We start from the raw sequence: 21,141 nt of genomic DNA, 5'->3' as shown, positions 1-21,141 counted from the left end.
CAATGCACGATAAAGGCACCAGCTCTGAAACTGACTTTAACTTAAATAAGGTTGATTTTTGCGTTATTTTAATATTTTGTTTCTGTTTAAACAAACTTTCTAACATTACTTTAAGTCCTTCATACCTCACTCGACTCCAATTCCAGTTTTTTAAATCCCAATGTGTCCAACTTACTGGATATTTTATAATTCACCCCACTTCAATTTGCACGCATTTCATTTCGACATTTGAAAAAATCCGGCATACAAATGTGTATGTTTTGATAGAGAATAAACATCTGTAAAGTAAAGGTAAAATGAAAATAACAACAAATAATGTTTCTTTTCCTTAAACAAGACCAAGGACAATAACAATTTGGGTATTCCATTTTATTTTAATGCCAATGAGGTTAAGAAAATAGCAGTTGTTCCAAATCTAACATACACAGAGTGGGCTGACATTCAAATTTTAGATGCTTCTTGGACCAACATTAAAATTGGGTATAGCTATAAAATGTGTTATAAAAACAAAACGGTAAATGCTCATTCCTTGGGTTTTTCACACAAGATCACTAATGGATATATCATTCATAAAATGTTTTAAAACCTAAAAGGTTCAAATCGGTTCTTAAATAAAAATGGATTCTTTTCTCTGTTGCACTTTTTTTGACTCGCCCTGTATATAGGTAATGTATTATGGGTCAAAGTATAAGATAAAGTAGAACATTTTATGTACATCTTATTCCATACTCTATGAAGACAACATAGCATGAAGTTGGAATTTAAGACAACCTCTATTTCCTATATCAGAAAATAACTTAAACTTTCCACGTCACTATATAACACACTCTACAGACACTCCGTACTATTTTCCTATTCCCCACGCTTTACATTGACAAGAATTCTCATTAAAAGGAAAAGCTGTACCTGTTTTATGAGTGAAATTTGCCAAGTTTCTCAATAAGTGACTGACATGTTCAGAAATACATCCTAGGCATATTCAAGTAAGTCATCAAAATTGCTCTGATTTTCTCATTTTACTTTACCTGATAAAGCTTGTGAATTGGCATACGATGACGGCATATGAACAATATCACACATAGAATGTCAGTGAAGTCATGTACACAAAGTATAATTTGCAAGCACAGATTGGTTAGACTTAGTTTGATAAAGGCGTCAAAAGGGGATAATATTGACACCCAAAGGCTTATCCATTAGAGGTATCATACGAACAATTTATAAGCATTAGAGAAAGTGTGCTCATTTTAATATTACATCCTTCTTCATGTTAAGTTTATAACCTAGTCTCAACCAAGACAAAGGAATGTATAAAATTAGCACATGTAGCCTATAATACAGCCTTTTGTAATTAGACTATTCCACTGTAAAGTTCCTTGAGGCCAGAGAGACATGCCAATAGAAATCGCTATCTTTGGTAGACAGCATAGAACTATGAATTGTTCATCAAGGCAGATTTGGTTCAAAAACATCTTGGAATTCACATTCACATATTCTGAATGACAGAAGCATGTTCAATAAAAAACTGAGAAAAAAAAGCTTTTGGATAAAAATGGTGGAATCTGTTGCTTGACTCTGATGTTTTCAGGCTTCTAAATAGATTCAAAAGCATACCCATAGGCTGACAATTTTTGTGATCTATTTTTGAAGACTTTCAATGAATTGTCTTCTGTTATAAGTGATATTATATGCAATTGGGGAACTAAATCATATATATGGCAGTGGTGTTCAGTTAGCCAAATTAATAGACTTTAAACATTGTATGGGACAGCATCTTTTCACTTGACAGACATGACAGGACTTTCTTCTTCTATTCGAACAAAAGATCTCATCCCTCCTACCAGACTGGAGAGTCATGGCAGGGTCCTTCGCAATGCAAATCAAATCTCTCAACTTTATGCAAGGACCGATCGTTTCAAAAACAGCGCTATTCCATACTTTATCAATTTATTGAATACCTAAATGCCCTGAACTGTTTTGCATACTCTGACTTTTTAAATATGGAAATATTGAGGCAATTTTAGCCTTTTAATGGTGTGTATTTATAATGTTTTTGAATGATGTCTTGAATAAGTGCAATATTTTATTTTCTATCAACAGCAGTTGCTGTATTTTTCCTTGTTAATATTGATACTGTATTTTTTAATGTTTAATTGTTTTTAATATTGTAAACCACTTGTAATTTGGCCTGAGGGCCACGATTTGTGTGTGAATAAAATATATTATATCACTCATACATAAATTCTAGACAGTTCATTGGTTGATTACCATTTATCATTTTTACTATCACCCTCTCCGTGTGATAGTCTTTACCATCATGTACTCTGCCGTAGTGCGCCTGCGCCAAGCCGTGCGCTGACTCTTGGACTCGCCGATTTAGTTATGGGGTGGACCCCAAAATATGAAGTATATCACGACAAAACATGGTGTTATGTTGATGAAAAAATGTATTTCCTACCTTAAATAGTATTTTAGTAATAGAATTTATGCATGAGTGATATAAAACAAATATTAACTGTCTTAAATTTGTGTAATGGTCAAAATATAATCACTCGGTGAAAGATGTATTGTTCCATTCAACTCACCGTTCCGGCTCGTGGAATAGAACAATCCATCTTTCACCTCGTGATTATATTTCGACCATCACACTCATAGACAGTTAATATTTGTATACTATACTATATACTATACTATACTATACTATGACAGACCTATAAATTGCATTATATAAGATGCTTCATTATTCACAATGATGTAAAAGGCAGATCGATGGGAGACATTTTACTTCCTTACATATTTGCATTACTCACATACATTTACATTTTCTAATCTCTGGACAATAAGGTCACATTGCTAATAAACCTACCCTCAGAAAATATTATAAAATACTACAGTATTGCAAACCTACCCTCAGAAAATATTATAAAATACTACAGTATTGCATATGATGCAATTGCAATATCGTCCGAGCACACTTTCCATGCCCAAACAAATGCACTGATTCCATACCCAAACAATTTTGATATAAAATTGGATCGATTGAGCCCATATTTATTGGTTGAGCTGTGAGTTTTAAAATATTAGACGAGACGTAGTTGAGTCCAATATTTTAATATGTCTCGTCCAATATTCTAAAACCCATAGCTCGGCCAATAAATATTAGGAGTAAAGAATCCAATTTTATCATTATTATTTTCACACACTTGGATTCATCAAAACATAATAATGTGCAAAATTGGTTGATTTTGCCCCCCCCCCAAAAAAAAAATTCCTGGTGCTGCAACTGCTCACCTTGCATTGCGTTATATTATCCATTATTTGTCCCAACTGGAACTACAAATAACCACCATAGAAAAGTGTTGGTTATAACACCTAGTATATCAGATAGGCAATATAAATGTACCAATGTCCAGAGGGTACAAACTGATTACGATAATTGATGTATATTGTCAACTACCTTCAAATCTGTGAAATTGATCCAACTGAGCTGAGGTTTAATTTCTTTCAAATCATCATTTCTGTCACATATTTGGGATATTGTTTGACTAATTGTGCATTACAAATATGATTGTCCTGCTAACACCTCCAGCAATTCATTAATCTTTAAAAAAATCTGTTTTGTTTGTGTAATGATTTATCATCAATTAAGTGAATGTCTGTTTTTGTTTGGGATACACTATATAAAGCTTGGGTGCATTGCCCTACACTTTTTTCACCCAGGCTTCAGCCCTGGGTGATATTACATTCAGTTTAGACCTTGTCCTTTGAACCCAAATTGGCTACTTTGAAACGAAGTAGCCAAATGCATTTGCCGTCCTCATTAAAATTATTTTACAGGATAATGCAGAGTATCTAATGGATCTGCAGGCTACTAAAAAACTAACCTCACTCCCCATGACAAAATTCATAAAACTATATTCAGTAGAGCTTGACTTTACCCAGGGAATGGGTGGAATATTAACCTCATTCAAGTCCCCATGACAATTATTCCTACAGCTGTTCTGTAGCCTATGAAGTTATTTTTTGGCATATAGGGATGATGTGGCAATATGAAAGTTGACCGGTGAGTGGCCATGGCCACTAATTCATGAACTTGGCTAGCTGGCTGGCTGGTCTGAGGTCACACTTCTTAAACATCTATGATTTGAATTGCATTGTTGTTCTCATCACAGACTGAATTAGAAGGAACCATTAGAAGGAACCTATTATAATCGGACACTAAATTAATTGTAAAAAATCCTCCTGCTCCCATCATGCAAGTTATTCCACTTAGACTGTTTGATATAGGCCTACTTTTATCAAAATAATTAAGTATTGATTAAGCATTTGCCAGTGAAACATTCTCACTCACAAAAATCACAGATACTCAACATGAGAATCTGTGCAATGTTTGACAGAGAAGGTCACTAAATCTGGCCGTCACAAGTTCATAATTAGTTTTGATTGATCTTCATGTACCAAATCATTTACTTTAAATTGATATCCTAGCTGTGACCTCTGAGCCAAATGTTCTATAGCATAGTAACACCACATGCATTCATATACATACAAACATATTGGCATAATGGGGACTGATGTTCTCTGACTGCAGTCAGAGGGCAACATGTAGTACCAGTATGGCTAGTAGCATACAGGTAGTTCATATACTTAGTGGAGTACTAGTTCTTTGGTTGAATCACCACCTTCTTGACTGATCAGAAGACCTGTGTTTTATATAGGCTTACTGCATACACTGCCTACCTCTTTGCAGCTATGTGGAGCTAAGGTGGGGCAGTCCGGGGGTTGTGCAGTCATGTGACCTCCGTACGGCCTGGGTATTCCCTTTTAAAGGGATTTTTATTTCAAGTACCTATCCTGCTCCGTTCCTCCATATAAATGATAGTGTGCCAATTTACTGGTAAGCAAATGTATCTGAACTGTGGTGAAGTGTATGAGATTGCCAGGTTGGTGCCACATGGCCTATACAATTAATGTATTCAATATATCATGCATTTCTGTTAAAGACAACCACCTGACAACAGGATGGTTTAAATATTTCTTCTTTATCATTCACCTGTAACCTTCACTTTCAAACGGACACACAAAGCAGGCAGAATAAATATTATGAATGGGCCTAATAAATAATGATTACAATGTGTGTCACGCAAATTTGAGCACCGGTAATTCAGAGCATGTGAACGCGCAAATTTGGCATGAAATTCTCAATGAAAAGACTAAATGCAATGACACTGAAATGGAACCGTTTCAGTGCAAGCTTACTATTCAAGCATACTTATGAAATGTAGGCCACATACTTGGATTTTTTTACTTTGATTGTCTGCTTTGGCTTAATTTAAATGTTGTCTCCATTTTAAATGCCACTATGGATTTTGGAAGTTTTAACTCTCTCCAAACCTGCTTTTATGAATGAGAAGTAGAAGCTAGTAGATGAGCATTAAACTAAATGAGGTAGCTACAAATTAAACTGAAACACTAGATAATATCAGTGTCTTCCCATAGGTGGCTTGTTGGGTAGAGCATCAATCTAGAGATCAAAAGCTCCTCCTAGGTTTTAATCTTATATGGTCTGTGACTTTTTAATACCAGTCATTTGTTAAAAATGGTGACTTGTCTTAATTTATTTCTATTCTTAGAAAGGACAGGTTGATTTTAAAAATTTTGTTTAAATTTCAATTTAATTGGCAGGACAATATGAATAAAGTCTTTGTATCTAACTCTTACATTAACCCCAATGCTAAAGGTAGTTAAAAGTTTTTGGCTATCGGAAAGGAAAGAAGGAATGAAGATGAACAAAGAAGTTACCTGGCACCCCAAGATTGAACCTTAGACCCCTTGTGCCAAGCATAAGATCACCAACCTGTAGCCACAGTTCTTTCCTGGCCTGGCCAACTAAAGCGTGTATATATTACTTAGGGCAATTATTGCATCATGGCATCATGTGGGATGCATGCATGCATGCACAGTTATTTTGCTTTGTAAGATTTTATAGGGTTAGGGTTATAACTAACCCTTTCTGAAGAAATTAAAAACCTAATCCATCAACCATTTATACACATTTTTAAATCATGTTCCCTAAGCTAACTAGGTTAATGGTTTAACGTAGTTTCACCTTACCGTATTACATATCAAATCAAAATCAAAAAGGAGACTAATGTCTTCAGATATATATCACTTCACAAAGTTAACATGAATTTGACATATGTGCTAAGAATATTCTAATCTTGTCTCAAGACTCTAGACATACAAACCACTCAGTAGTATTTCTTAATACTCATAATTGCATAATGTCGGAAGTATGTTTCATAGAGAAAATATCCAGGCAGGTGGTGCACACATTTTTAATTCAATGTTGTACACAAATCAATGGTGTACACATTAATCATATATTGTTGCACATATTTATGTCTTTCAGATGCTTTCAGCTATTTGTTTCCTTTCCCTTCATTTTGAATAGTTTTCTTCCTGTGACTGTCTCTAATTGCTTTCAACAAGCCTTTTTTTCCTTGCAAATCATTCAATCATTTTGAATGCAATTTGTGAATATTCATTAAGAAGAATGGTATAACTTGATTTCATTGAATTTGAAAAGGAAGAGAGGAATAATTATTTCAAACTATTTTTTTAAATATTTCATACACTCCAAATCACACATATGAACAGAACCACAGAACACAATACAACTGAATAATTTAGCCTAAATTTAATTGGGTCAAAAACAAATCTTGATTATGTTTTTTGAAAAGATGCTTTAAAACTAATTTTCCCATTTACATAGTGGTAATTTGAGATCTCGTACTTGTTTCCCCATCTCAATATTTCTTTCACCTCAACATGTGTTACCTGATTCAGTAAACATTAAAGATTTGTAACACAGGTAAAACCGGCAATCATGCAGTTTGTCAATCATCAACACGTTTAAATATCCAATTCCTTCACTTGAAATGAACTATTTACCATGACTGCAAGATAATCTTTAAATATCCAAGTCCTTCACTTGAAATGAACATGTACTACTTCATCATGACTGCAAGATAATATTTTAGTCTATAATGACATCAAAAAACTAATAACAAATTCTAACAAAACTACACAAAAAAGTAGCAGCTTGCAACATTTTGGTGGATGTCACTGTCATATAGTGCCATAAAAGTGGATGGGAGTCTACAGCTGCCTCATGGATTATCAAAATGCCATCTAGCATGTTCTATTGATACATTGCAGGTACCATGAATACTTTTTTTTTTAAATCTGAAGCCAGCATTCAACAAGACCAGATATTTTCTAAGATAGGGGAGGGTGGTACATGTGCAAAGATACACAGCTGATTCATTTTGAAATAATGAAAATATCCATCACAAATGTGGCAAGTGTAAATTTTGCAGTATTGACAGAACCACAGAGCCTGTAAATATCTGTGTTTCAGCATACAGCAAGAATGGGAGTAAAGTAACTTTGCTTTACAATTACTAAGAAGTTTGACATTCTGGTGTTGAGATCTGTAAATCTTGAGATTTGAAATTATTTGTTTGACACTCTTGAAGTTGAAATCAGTTAACCTTTGAAAAAATATCATTAATTGAAAATATTCAATAAGGGTGTGTATTTTAAGAGATGTGATTGAAAGTTAATAAAAACAATTTCTTGATAAAAACAAGATATTGATTTGAGCCTGTCATGTAGCAGCCTACAGTGTCAAGTGATACTGGTTGCTATGTTGTACTTTGAGAGCTTAGCTGTGCACAGGTTGGCAGGTGTGGCAAACCAACATGTTGAATCCTATGCTTACAAATAGCTCGGATGTTATCTGAATATGTGGTCTTTTATTAAATCATCCCAGAAGTTATATACCGCAGGATGCCTGTAACATTGCAAGGTATATAGGTAGCCAGGTTAAACAAGCTTAGACTTGGGGCAATACAACTTGAGTCACGTCTTTGACGATCTGATAAGTGAAAATCAACTGGCAACTCCGTTTGCCAAGCAGCAGAAATCATCAGCTGTACACAGATCGTCATTGCAACAATAGCATCGATAAAGAAAACTGTCAGTTTTCGAAACGTCTGCAAGTAAGTGGAAATCTTTGGACTAGTTGTAAGAAATTACAAATACAAGCTTAGACTGTTTTGTGAAACGATGCTGTCAATTGAAGCTGATCAACAATGTTATTGTGTACTTGTTATAGCGCATACTTCTTCCTTGGTATTATTTTTGAAGGAATATAGATATCATGAAATTGAGTGAATTTTAGTAACTTAATTTAATGACCTGAAGCAATGTCAAGTTTTTAATGACAGAACTGGACACATAATTATCAAACGGTGAAGAAATAAAGAAGAAAGAAAGTTAAGAACGAAAATGTAATGTATGCTGAGGACCATTAGCCACACCCATCTCACACCCATTCCTGCTATACTTACATTCCACAATAAGTTGTGTGCTGGTGACAATGGTAGCTATCTCATTTGTAGCTCTGCATTCATAGATACCATGGTCAGATTTGACCAGTGATCTAATGGTCAGTGATGTCCTGGTAGCAGTTGACCTGTATTGAGCAATCTCACCACCAATCTGAAAAAAAGAAGAAAAAAAGAAGACAGGAAAACTTGATTACTGTCCTCTTTTATGTGTGTTGAAGTCTTGCAGATCTGAAACAAAAAAGTCCTATTCCATTTTTCTTTTTTCTGATAAGAACACTTCCTGCAACAAAACTTTTTACATCAATTTCATTATTACAGAAATGGAAATTACTTCCTCAATCAAAATTTATTTCCTGAAATCAGAAATTTTAAAGACAAATATATTTAGATGTCATCACAGTTACGCAGCTATTCCTGGATGGGGCAGCTTTAATTAGCATGAGGCCACATTGATATGTAAATAGCGTATTGTTATTTAAATTTGCGCCCAGGCGTATTGAGGGCGACAGTCAGGTTATCCAGACGGAGAATGGCTGCATATGCCGGGCATGTCAATTTGCTGAGTGAAGGCTGATAATCACCTTTCTGTATAGGTAATAAGCTAGTATATTTCGTGTACCAGTTGGTTATGACAAAAATTAGTATCATATTAAATATATTAAATGTATAAACTTTGAAATTTACATGAATTTGAAGAGCAGAGCTTGAAATGTAGCCAAGTCAGGTGATGTGAAATTCTGCTGCGTGACCCCCGTCTGCGTGGTAGAATTATATTCATAAAACATTGAATTTAACAGATATCATGGGTAGCCAACCACGATTTATCAGCATTTAAAATATATGTTAATTAACAAAGATAAATAATAAAGAGTACAAATGGCAATTCGTCGTCCGTATTCCATAGTGGCGTATATAGTGGGCGCTTGAATAAACAACTTTTCGAGAAAATCGGGTTTGAAGAAATGCCAATTTAAAATCGAGTTGTGTAAATCAGACATTCATTATATTTTGTAAATGATGTGAAATTTCTGTAGTAAACTAAATAGATTTTATTGTTATATATTTTCAAAAGAAATAAATACATACTTTTGCTGGCAAACTGACAATAAAACTATCGTCACTATGGAAAAGCGAACAAAACGCATAATACCCTAACCTTTTAAGTATTCCATAGTGGCGTATCGACCATACGCCACTTTTTATACACATTTTATAATTATGAAATATGGCAAAAATGAAAAACATCGTATTCCATAGTGGCGTATAGGTCCGATACGCGTACGCTACTATTACATACGATGTTTTTCATTTTTGCCGATATTTCATAATTATAAAATGTGTATATAAAAAGTGGCGTATGGTCGATACGCCACTATGGAATCTGAAAAATGTCAATTTGTAACTATACGCCACATTTAATTAATTAATTACTAATTAATTAGCTAATTATGACTGATGAGACTTAGAAAAAATGAAAGAGAACATCATTAAAGACATATGTGCCAATTTTCAAAAAATGACCAAAAATCACTATACGCCACTATGGAATACAGCCGATTTAATTAACTAGTAAACAAGCCTGAAATCTTAAAATGTTGCCACGTGATTTCCCGAACACATGATATGTTAACATGTGACCACTATTCAGATTTACCGTAAATATTTGGAGTATGCTTGCACATCATGCACATACACTGTGCATTTCTTTACTTCCGTATAAAATCAATAATTCGTGCTGGGAGCCAAGTAACATTGTCTGCTCAGAGCAGATTGGTATTTTATTTTACTTGAGAGCATAATAGAAATACATAAAGCGAATAAGGCGCCATGATGGAAGGTCAGGTCGGGTATCAAAGGTTATTATAACTTAAATACTACTTGTATTTCTCACCTTGCCTCTGTCACATATTTCCTTCATATTATTGACAGCAAGTCCTAATTTTGACTTTGCTATTGCAAAATGTCATTTCATATCAAATTAGTAGACTTTCTTTGAAAAAACATATCACTGGTGCCTGATGGGAATACCGTCCGCCATTTCATTAAACTGGATCGTTTTAGCCTGTTTTGCGCCCAGATGTATTGAGGCGCTATACTCTCATTGAACAGGCAAAGTTAGCAAAACTAACAACGTTGTTATTTGCCAAACTCAATTAACATGATCCAAGGGGTCGAACATGAATTATTCATAACGAGCTATAACGGATCGATAACTGGCCTCACTTTCTAGCTAGTAAACCAGCTGAATTTTTCATAGATTTTGCGTTGCTAATAGAACAACCGTGAATTTAGTGTCACCCCTTGGTTGGACCTTGTTATGCAAGAAGAACATTTCTTTACAAGTAGTTCTACCAAAAAGTTGTTAATCTGATAATCTCTACAGGTACAGGTACGGTCCAGTGACCTTGAGTAAAATAAATCCGAGCAAGTTTCTAGTAAGGCCAATGCTAGCCCATTCTACCCAAAAGCCAGCAACAACGGCTCGCTTGAAGTCAAAACCACTCACCCCAAAAAGTTCTTCAAATGTAAGGTCGGCTTTGGAGCAAAGCTACACAATGTGATGATTTACATAATCCCTAACTCTAACAGTAACTCTAACCCAAAATTCTAACCTAACCCTAATACTAAACCTCACATCATGTGGTGGAGTAAAGGCATGGTAAGCTTATAACAAGCAAAGACAGGTGTACTTCACGATGAAAAGGAAAAGATGCCCTAAAATAGACTTAAAATTACTAAGCTGAGTATGGTAAAAGTATGATTTAGATAGGAAAATATGATAAATTATAATCTTTTGACCATCATGCAAAAATAGAAACAGGTAATTTCAATCTCATATAATCTCAAAGCATGATTACCAATAAACCCAAGTATTTCCACTGATAGTAATTCTAAAACTTAATCTTCCACCATGCTTCCACCCACTGGTGATGCAGTGTTGAATTCCTCAGAAACCTTAAATAAACCAAATCTTGGAGAAATTTAATCATTATTCCTCCAGGACAGTCTGTGTAAATACTCCTCAGTCTGCTCAGTAAGTCATTTCTGGGCAGGTTGGATCTAATCTGACAAATCCCTCTACTTGTATTGGGCTGGCATTATTTCAAGGTCGAACCAGCGCACTTGTCTTACAGTAACTGTTGTTGTGAAAAGTCAAGTCTGATTGCAGCTAAGCATTATGACATGGGCTGACATCAAACTTTCCTTAGACTTGTCACAAAATCACGTTGCTAATAGATTATTGCAGTTATGTCATAAACATGCTCATATCAAGCTTCTATTATGACCATGGCTATAAGGCTACCATAACTGCTATAAAACACTTCACAAATTTCAGAAATTTGATGATTAAAAACCAAATATAACTCATGGGTAACATCCATGAAAGAGGGTAAACAAAGTCATGATTAAATGAGTTTTATTTCATTCAAAAGACTACCACGGTTGTTTGATGTATATAGAATTGGCTTCATTATTAACTAAATGCAAACTATAGATGGCGCTATTTATCCTAAATCATATTTGTTTATTTGCAAGGGGTAGGTGTTTAATAATGCCATTAAAACAGCTGGAATAGGTGAAACAAGCAACAAGGAAATTTTATAAACATATTTCATCAAACAATAAAAGGAATTATCTGTATTAAAGGCTTGAAAGAGTAATTTCCAGTAACTAAATAGCGCCACCAATTTTGTCATTAATAGATAACATTTTATATCCGAAAAAGCTATAAAAATGCTATAAAAGTGAATAATTTTGTAAAAGAGGGGAAATCAAAGTTCAGAATGACTCAAAGCATCTGTATACATTAGCATGATATCACATTTAGCTGTTTAAGCCTAAAATTTGGTTGTACATGATGTTTTGTTTGAAAAACTAATAAATGATCCCATCAAACAACCGTGCTACCCTCATTACACTGTACTATTGGTAAAGCTTAGGTGCAGGGATGATTTATGTTATTGAAATCTTCAGTAGATAGCACACTGTAATATATTCACAAATTGAATGCCTATTCAATTGTTATCTTTGGTAGATAGCACACTATTTTCTTATTCACAGTTTGAATGCCTATTATGAAATTGCTATCTTTAGTAGTTAACACAATATTGTTTAAGTCTCAAGTTGAATGACTATTATCACATAGTGCATGTGTTTAATTCACAAGTTGAATGCGTACCATACAACAAATGCCTATCTTCAGTAGATAGCATACTCTGTATTTAATTAAGTTGAACATCAACCAGCATAAATTGAAAGTTGTTATCTTCAAAAGTTAGCACACTCAGTAATTTCTTCACAAGTTGAATGACTTTACAAAATTGCTATCTTCAGTACTTAGAAAGCACACTCCATAATTCAGAAGTTGAACGACTATCATCAAAATATGTAAGTTGTTAGCTTCAGTGGATAGCACACTCTGTATCTTCTTACAGGTTGAATGACTATTAACAGAACATGGAAATTTTAATCTTCAGTAGATAGCACAATGTATTTATTCACACATTGAATGACTACTTATCAGAAAATGAAGTAGCTACCTTCAATAGATAATACACTATGCATTTTATGCCAAGTTGAATAACAGAAAATGAAAATGCTATCTTCAGTAGATAGCACAATTAGGTGTTTCAATTGCTTATATTACTTCCATCAGTAAATGAAATGTTTATCTTCAGTAGAAAGGACAGTTTTGGAAATGTTAGAATATTAATTATGTTCAGTAGATTATTTAATATCTTATTTTTAGTATGCATATGCAATTTCAGAAGAAAAAGCAGAGAGTTTGAAAATATACAACTTCACTGATCAGGTCTGCAAAAGACATTCCACTCTTTGTAAAATATTTGTACAATGTTGCAGTCATATCACCCACATGTCTTTTATACACTTGAATATCTACTTGTATGCTCACACATACAAATGTCCATTTACTTGGTACTTCTCAAATGTAAAAATATACTTCAATATTGAATAAATATTGATATGAGGGCATACAACACCCATTTTACATGAAAACAACACCATTTCATCATAAATTGGCTTTATGAAATATGCATCATGCAATCCAGGAAATAAGTAGGGTGGTATAATTTGTTTTACGTAAGTAAAGGTATGAATTAATAAAAAAAAATGCCATTACATACGGTATGTGAAGCATAGTCCCTTGACTTTCATTTTTAAAAAAGATAAGAAAGATATACATAAAGGCTGCCCTGTGTATTCTTTTAATAATTATTGTTTTGTAAAAATATACTATTGTAATGGCTAAATAGGTTGGGCACTATAAATAGAATACAGTATTCAAAGTGGAATCAATTTTAAAAAGAAATATATACCGGGTACACTAAAATATAAAATCAAACTATCAATAACAATACCGATAAAAATAATACAAGGCAGCACATGGTATATTTTGTGTTTGAACTCCTCACTTCCTCCTTGCTATTCTTGTCCTGCTCTTGACAGCTGCATATTGTGCAAATTATTTCAAAAATATGTATTACAGAAATCAAAAAATAAAATGGTTGCTATGTTAAGAGTTAAAGTAATGTTTCATACATACATTACCTATGCAAAGCCTGTAAGTCAGAAGGCAGTAATTGAAAACTAATTCATCATCATTATACTTTCTTCTGTCGATGGTTTAAAAGACCCTTCTTTATTCATTAAGCACTTACACAGAAACGGATGCAACCTATAAATAAATTATGATGTATTTGCCTAATTAAGATGTACATTCCTTTGCCTTTGAAAATGCACCTGCTCTGCATTGACCTTCAAATGCAAAAACAATGTAACTGATGAATCAGAACCATAGCAGGTTGCTTTCTTTCAGCGTGTAATGACTTACAAAATAAATCACACTGACTCAAAAATTGTATCATTAGAATTATTACAGGACTGTTCTTTTTTTGTTGAATTAAATTCCCATAGCGCCTTTAGATAACGGTCAGTTCATAAAACCATATCAGATTTCATTTAAATTTGAAAATCACATCTTGGTTTTGTCAAATTAATATCAAAATACAGGAAAACCTGATCCTGGAATCCACTGCTCGATAGGTAATCAGATCTGCATTGGTGATCCACTGGGTGTAATTGGATCCTAACAGCTTGCTGTACACACGGGGATACAAATATGCGCTAATTTGAACTTAAGCCTATCATGGCATCCGGCATCCACCTTCAACAACCAAACTCGGACCATATTTTTTCTTGTTTTCTTCTCTTGCATGAAGTGGACATGTGGTCAATTACCTCGCTGATTCAGTCCTATACTTTTATTGATTACTACATCTCCCTTTATTCACACACACATGGGCAAATATATTACTACAGGTTCTTAGCCGATAAGTCAAATGCTTTGGACACAAACTTCCTTCTTAATGAGATGACCTTTTCTTTAAAAAAAATTCAAGCTCGGCTTTTCATTTGACGGCGTAAGTATCATTTTATTGATAATCTTGGGATAGAAGTGACAAACAGCCAAAAATTTAGTAAAGCCCTGTCAACATAAATATAAATTAGCTTTCTATGTAAACTACCACCACAGAATTTCAAAAATCAAAATCATTTGATGTCAGAAGACATTTCTCGTATTCAGAATGCAATTTGGTGTGTCCGATGTGCTTTCATGTCCAACAAAACTACTGTGCTATCCGATCCCTTCAGGTTGACCATCTTGTAACTTGCAACCAGCCAGTAACTATCCAGACAGGTTCAACAATGCCTACAAATTGGTTGCCCCAGCAATAAGTAGAATAACCCTACAACAGTACCTCAAGTCATCTATAATAATCCATCACAACCTTGCAAATACCATCCAGTCATTTGATAACTGTCCAGTCAGGGTCAAGTGCTCATACATATTACCTGTTCAAGCAGTACAAATACCATCACATTATATCTTAGTCAATAAGTAAAATCGCCAATCGATCATACCCATATGAATCACAAATCTATTCAAATAGTCATTTATGCTAAATGTTCTGCTTTAACCCACTGTGTTCTAATATAAAGAAGTAACAAAATTGGTGCTTTCTCTCACATCAAAATTCTTAAATAGTAATTTATTTTTAAAATGTAATACCAGATACTAAGTGCTCCCTTAAGGGTTGTGTATCAACATTTGTTGACACTAGCCCAGTCAGACAGAAAAGTTACTGGCCGGATTACAAAGACTACCAGACAGACACTTACATATTCAGCCCACGCCAAATTTTTAATTACATTTGCTGATGTCTACCTCATTTGGACATGTTGCCATAGCACACACTTTTTTTAAAGGGGGAGCACTTCGTATAATATTCTCAACAAAATTGTTTCAAGACAATTTGAAACGTCTTGGGATCACTGATGCTGTACCCCTTAAAAATATAAAAAAGTTTGGATCATAATTTAAAGCGCTAATTCAAAAGATACAAGTAGGTTTCTTGAAAACATGAATGATATATTTGCCTGATTCTGATATATAATCTATTTGTTTTACACCATGGAAAAATTATTGTTTGGTTTGGATTGCATGGTTGGTCAGTTGCAAAAATACTTTATTTTAGTGATTTAATTTGTGTGATAAACAATCAAGCTACCTGGAACTTGAGCATCACTTGTTCCATCGATAGGAAGTTGTGCCAGATGTGGCAATTTATTTTTTACCCAGAGACCTTGGGAACCTTTTGGTCAGGGTTCCTGAGCTATTATTTTTGGTCAGGAAATCCTAACCAAACAATCATTTTTCCACGATCTTATACAATTTCACTTAATACTGTAACCAATTAATGGAAAATTTATTAGCGCATACATTTAGGACTCTTCATTGTATTAAATTATTACAGTTATTACATTATTACTTTTCATACACACAAACTTAATCTTTCTCTACTGATTATTTGGGATATTATTATCATCAGCAGATACAAGCACATCCAAAGTCAACATACTTCCAGCATCATGGTCGGCAATTTGGCCTTTGTATGAATTATGATTATAGAATCCCCCCTTTATGTAATTGATACACACATGTATAAAAAAATAGAGCATCACATCAAAGGAAGACTCACCACGCTGACCTTGTATCTTATGAATCTCAATTAGTGACTATTCAGAAATACAGCTGTACAGTGATATTTAGCTGATCGTTCTGTCCAACAATTCCAATAACATAATTAATAAACATGGGGGTGCTGTCAATAGTTAAGGGATAGGCTTGCTAATGATATAAAGAAACAAATAGAAGTTACTATAATGTGGCAATCAGCATCATAGATATTAACATCTCTGATACAGTGTCATTTGTCAACAATGGGGCACCTCCAAATTTTAAGGGATAATAAACTCAACCCAGAAAGTATTGAAACGATTATAGATGGTCAGATATATCGGGAACTGAAATATATAGCAAAAACTTATTTAATGTATATAAAGCGCAGCTTTCTCCTGCGCATTTTCATATCTCTTTTGTTGCTCTACGATATCGTTTGGTGTAGTTATGGGCGCATGAGTGGTTTCAAGTAGGATTTTGAAAGTTGCAATTAGCTCCTATTCAAGCCAAATGCGTTGTACTATACTGTGAACGAATCCAGGCAGTGATAGACAGTGATGGTGGGCACACCAAGTATTGAGATGTCAGCAGAAAGAGTTCATGAGGTAAGTCAGAGATAAGTAAAGGGTAGCAGTATTGAAGTTGGAAGTCGAAGGAGTAAAATAAAGTAAAGTTCATGGTTAAGTAAACAGATCACATCGGTGTCCTTTGTCTTGATTTTGTCTTAATTTTGTGTGTGTGTGTACACGACGAACGCATTTGGCTTGAATAGGAACTAAGTGCAACTTTCAATATCCGACTTGAACCAACTCAAGCGCACATAACTCGACCAAATGATATCGCAGAGCAACAAAAGAGATATCAAAACGTGCAGGAGAAAGCTGCGGCTTTATATACATTAAATAAGTTTTTGCTATATATTTCAGTTCCTGATATATCTGACCATCTATAATCGTTTCGATACTTTCTGGGTTGAGTTTATAAAGAAATAAATGAGTTAATACGGCAATCAACATCATATGAGGAGCTGTCAAGATTTAAGGATAGGCTTATCTAGTAGTGTCTGTCATTTGTCAGCAATGGGGCTTAGGAATAAACTTATTAATGAGTTAATATTGCAATAAGCACCATTAATAACATCTCTGTAGTGTCATTTGTCAATTCGCCAGCGAAGTGTTAGGCTAATGGAACTCGATTGTTAGTTTCCTATTGACCGCCCGCATCACCTTTTCGATTTGACCAAAACTTTCATTATTTTAATAAAAAAAGTCAATTATCTGAAAATTGAGATGAAAATAATCAATATTGAAACTCTCAAAATGTCTGACATCCCCTGCTGATCATAATCAGCAGTTTTTTTAGTTGTAGGGGTAGAGCTGAGATGAATATATTGCAAATTTCTTTTCATTTTAATAAAAACAAATTCAAATCTTTTCTCAATTGTTGCAAAATGTCTGTAATGATGATCAAAGCATTAATGCCTGTTTTGTAATGGTCTTTCATCAACAATAAAAATATACTTTGGTACTGGTGGGGTACCTAAATTTAGAGAAAGCTGTTCATAAAATCATTGATTTTGTTGACATAATGGATAATGAAAAGAGACCAAATAATGAATAATGAAATAGCGACCTCATCCTTTTTTCAAACATCCAATCGGAAACTAATAATCGAGTTCCATTGGCCTTACGTGTAATCCGATTATCACTATGTCAACTGCAATCAAATAAATAAATGAATACATGAATACAAAAGCCACCTAAGTCCATGCGAAGTTATTTTGAGAGAAAAACCCGTGTATCATTTTAATTCCTTCAGTTAGATTTACCTGGTCAATATGGTAAGTTTTACGTGCAAATGAGTGGATTAACCTGTATTAGGTATGACGATTAGCATTTCAGGGACTTCGTGGGGTTCATTTTAAATTTTGGACTTAGGTGGTTTTTTGAATCATATACAAAGACAACAATGTTAGAATGAGATTACCACTAGTAAGATAATACAAAATAAAGCACACTGGTATGTATAATGTTGATAAGCATTCTGCCATGTAATATAAACCACACACTTTCCTTTATTAAACCCATTTTTTGTTCAAAAGTCATTCTCTAGCAATGAATGTGTTACAAGTGGACTTTTATACATACTGGATTTCAATCAATGTGTTACAAGACTCAAATCATGGAATTGGGTGATTCTTTCATACATGCTATTTTTCACATGCCCAATAGACACAGAGAATGAATTTGAGTTGTTCTTTCATGCATATGACAGGCCTATGTATAGCAACAATTTCCCATGCTTAACTCAATTTGGCCAAAGTATGGACTTAGGTGGCTTTTGTATTCATATATTCAAATAGTTGGCACACTTTGAAAATATGTTGGAACTCTTCATTGCTGCTCTGAGTGTTCAGGGAAATTAGTATAACTCTGATTGATGAGAAGTACAAACCTTCTCCTTTCCCCTTCCCAAAATTGCTTTCATCAACATTGAATTGGGGGAGAGGGGCAGCGATTTACAGTTATGCCAGAGTGTGCCAACATTAATTTCTTTAATTGTGGATCACGCTTTTGAGTTCTGCATCACGATCGAAATGATCGCAACACAAAGTCTATGGCATGTACTACTAATACCAAAAGGGGCATGATCCAGTTACTAGGGAGTTACGTAACCCCTTCGCTGGCGAATAGTGAGGAACTGTCAATAATTTACGGGATAGGCTTATTAGTAATGTATAGAAACAAAGTTTATGTGGCAATTGGCATCATACATCTCAATATTGTCATTTGTCCAGTGGGTGCGCCAGGAATTTTCCAGGGGAAAAGTGAATTTCAGGGGGAAGGGAGGGGGTAAAATCAACCAATTTTACACAAAATTGTTGCAAAAAGTGGAAATGTTTGTAATTTTGTAATTTTTTGTAATTGTATGTCCTGATGTCCACCATGCCAGAAGCATGCATTGAACAAAATTGACAAGGCATAGTGTCCAATGTATTTTAGATGTGTCACATGTCATTGGCTGCCAAATGTCCATCATGCAAAGAGCATGCATTAAACAAAATTGACAAGTAGGCATACTGTTCAGAGTATGTTAGATGTGTGGCAATGTCAATGACTGCCAGATCGTTTCATTTTGAGGCCCAAAGACAAAGAAGAAGACTAGTGAACAATCTTTTTTACATCTCAGGATAAGGGCTATGTCAGTGGTCAGTAAGTAGCATCATGTTTTTTTCAGGGAAGAGAGGGCCCAAAGTAAAGTCATTTTTGTTTGTTTGGTTTGTTATACTTTTGTTATATTTCACAGGGGTAGGGATCTAAATACTAGCGATATGAAAGGTTCATTCCCAGAGCCATATAGACTTAGCATTTAACAGGACACAGACAGAGGAGATGTAACTGGCTGCCAGTTACATCCCCGCACAGCGATATTCCCTACCCATAAAATAGCGCCATCTCTTGATATATGGATATGTTTGACGGCGATATTTTTAGGCGTTTCCGAAACATCCCGAGTAACTGAACTATGCAAAACTATCCGTACAATAACGTTTCTGAAAGCTTGTCTGTAAGAAACCAGTTTACCCATGCAGAGAAATGGTTGCTTCCGTAATGACTGTTGATGTAAGGTCATTGTGTTTTGAACCGTGAGGTTATTGTTGTTATGGTTTACGAGTGCATCATACCACGACCAATCGTAAGGCCCGTAATGGCCTAGCCAGGAACCAATGGGAGTAGACCTAATGTTGATGCGGGTTTGCTTTTGGTTCATATCACATTCAGCTTTCATCAAATTCGGATCGAGAAATTTATTTTTCCGATATTTCTACTTAAGCTTACTAAATTATTCATGGGCCAATTGTCAATTAACTTTGGTGCATCGTATCATTGGCATTCATTGCGTATGGCGATATCTTCTACAATAACCGGGACAAATAATTATGACAGGTTTATCCTTCAAATATTGCCGGAGATTGGGGTAATTTTTCATCATGCATCGTTCGTGATGGAGAAGGCCGCAAGAGGAAGTAGAAAAAACTAACAGAGCAAGTTACGAAGATACCAGATTTGCGACGTCATTTAATCATGTATAACTATAAACAAATCATGGATTATTGTAGCTGTATTTTCGGGACATTCTCGCGAAGACGGCAATTTATATGCCGGGACTATGGAAATCAGAGGACACAGGTAATAGCTACATGGCGCGGGAAACAAAACATTTATCAAAAATCTGATTCTGCATAAACACAAGTTGCAATCGAGGTTTTGATTTTCACGCAACAATTTTTATGAATGAAATGGCATCGTCAAGGTCATTGGACATGCGGACATGCGCTATGAAAATTTGAGGAAGAAAAAATAATATCTTGAAATTCATGTGCAAAAAATCTACGAAAAATGCACATACTTTTGGAGGATATGGACCAGTAATAATTCAAAAATCGGCTTTATGAAATACTTTCGAGGCTGCGAAGACGGCGATTTATATGCTTGAACTCTGGCAATCAGATGAGAAAGGCAATAGCAACGTGGCGCGGGAACTAATAAATTTTATGAATGAAATGGCATCATTAATGTCATTGGACATGCGCAGTGAAATTGGAGTTAAGAAAGTACCGGGGAAAAACCATTTCTCGAACTTCACACAGAAGTGCAGAAAATCTACCAAAAATGCATGTAC

The 21,141-nt window shown here is 34.6% G+C and overlaps 1 protein-coding gene across 1 annotated transcript in view; it reads right to left on the bottom strand.

The window, feature by feature from the left end:
• The window catches only part of LOC140165955 (uncharacterized), a 351,538-nt gene that overhangs the window by 34,699 nt on the left and 295,698 nt on the right, over positions 1-21,141 (bottom strand). The window contains 1 exon segment of the mRNA XM_072189295.1: positions 8,415-8,565. Within this exon segment, the coding sequence (XP_072045396.1) occupies positions 8,415-8,565 (151 nt within the window).

This window comes from Amphiura filiformis, chromosome 12 (genome assembly GCF_039555335.1).
Source record: "Amphiura filiformis chromosome 12, Afil_fr2py, whole genome shotgun sequence".
Taxonomy (NCBI): Eukaryota; Metazoa; Echinodermata; class Ophiuroidea; order Amphilepidida; family Amphiuridae; genus Amphiura; species Amphiura filiformis.
The sequence above is the reverse complement of the archived record's forward strand: the minus strand, read 5'-3'. Positions and strand labels throughout refer to the sequence as shown.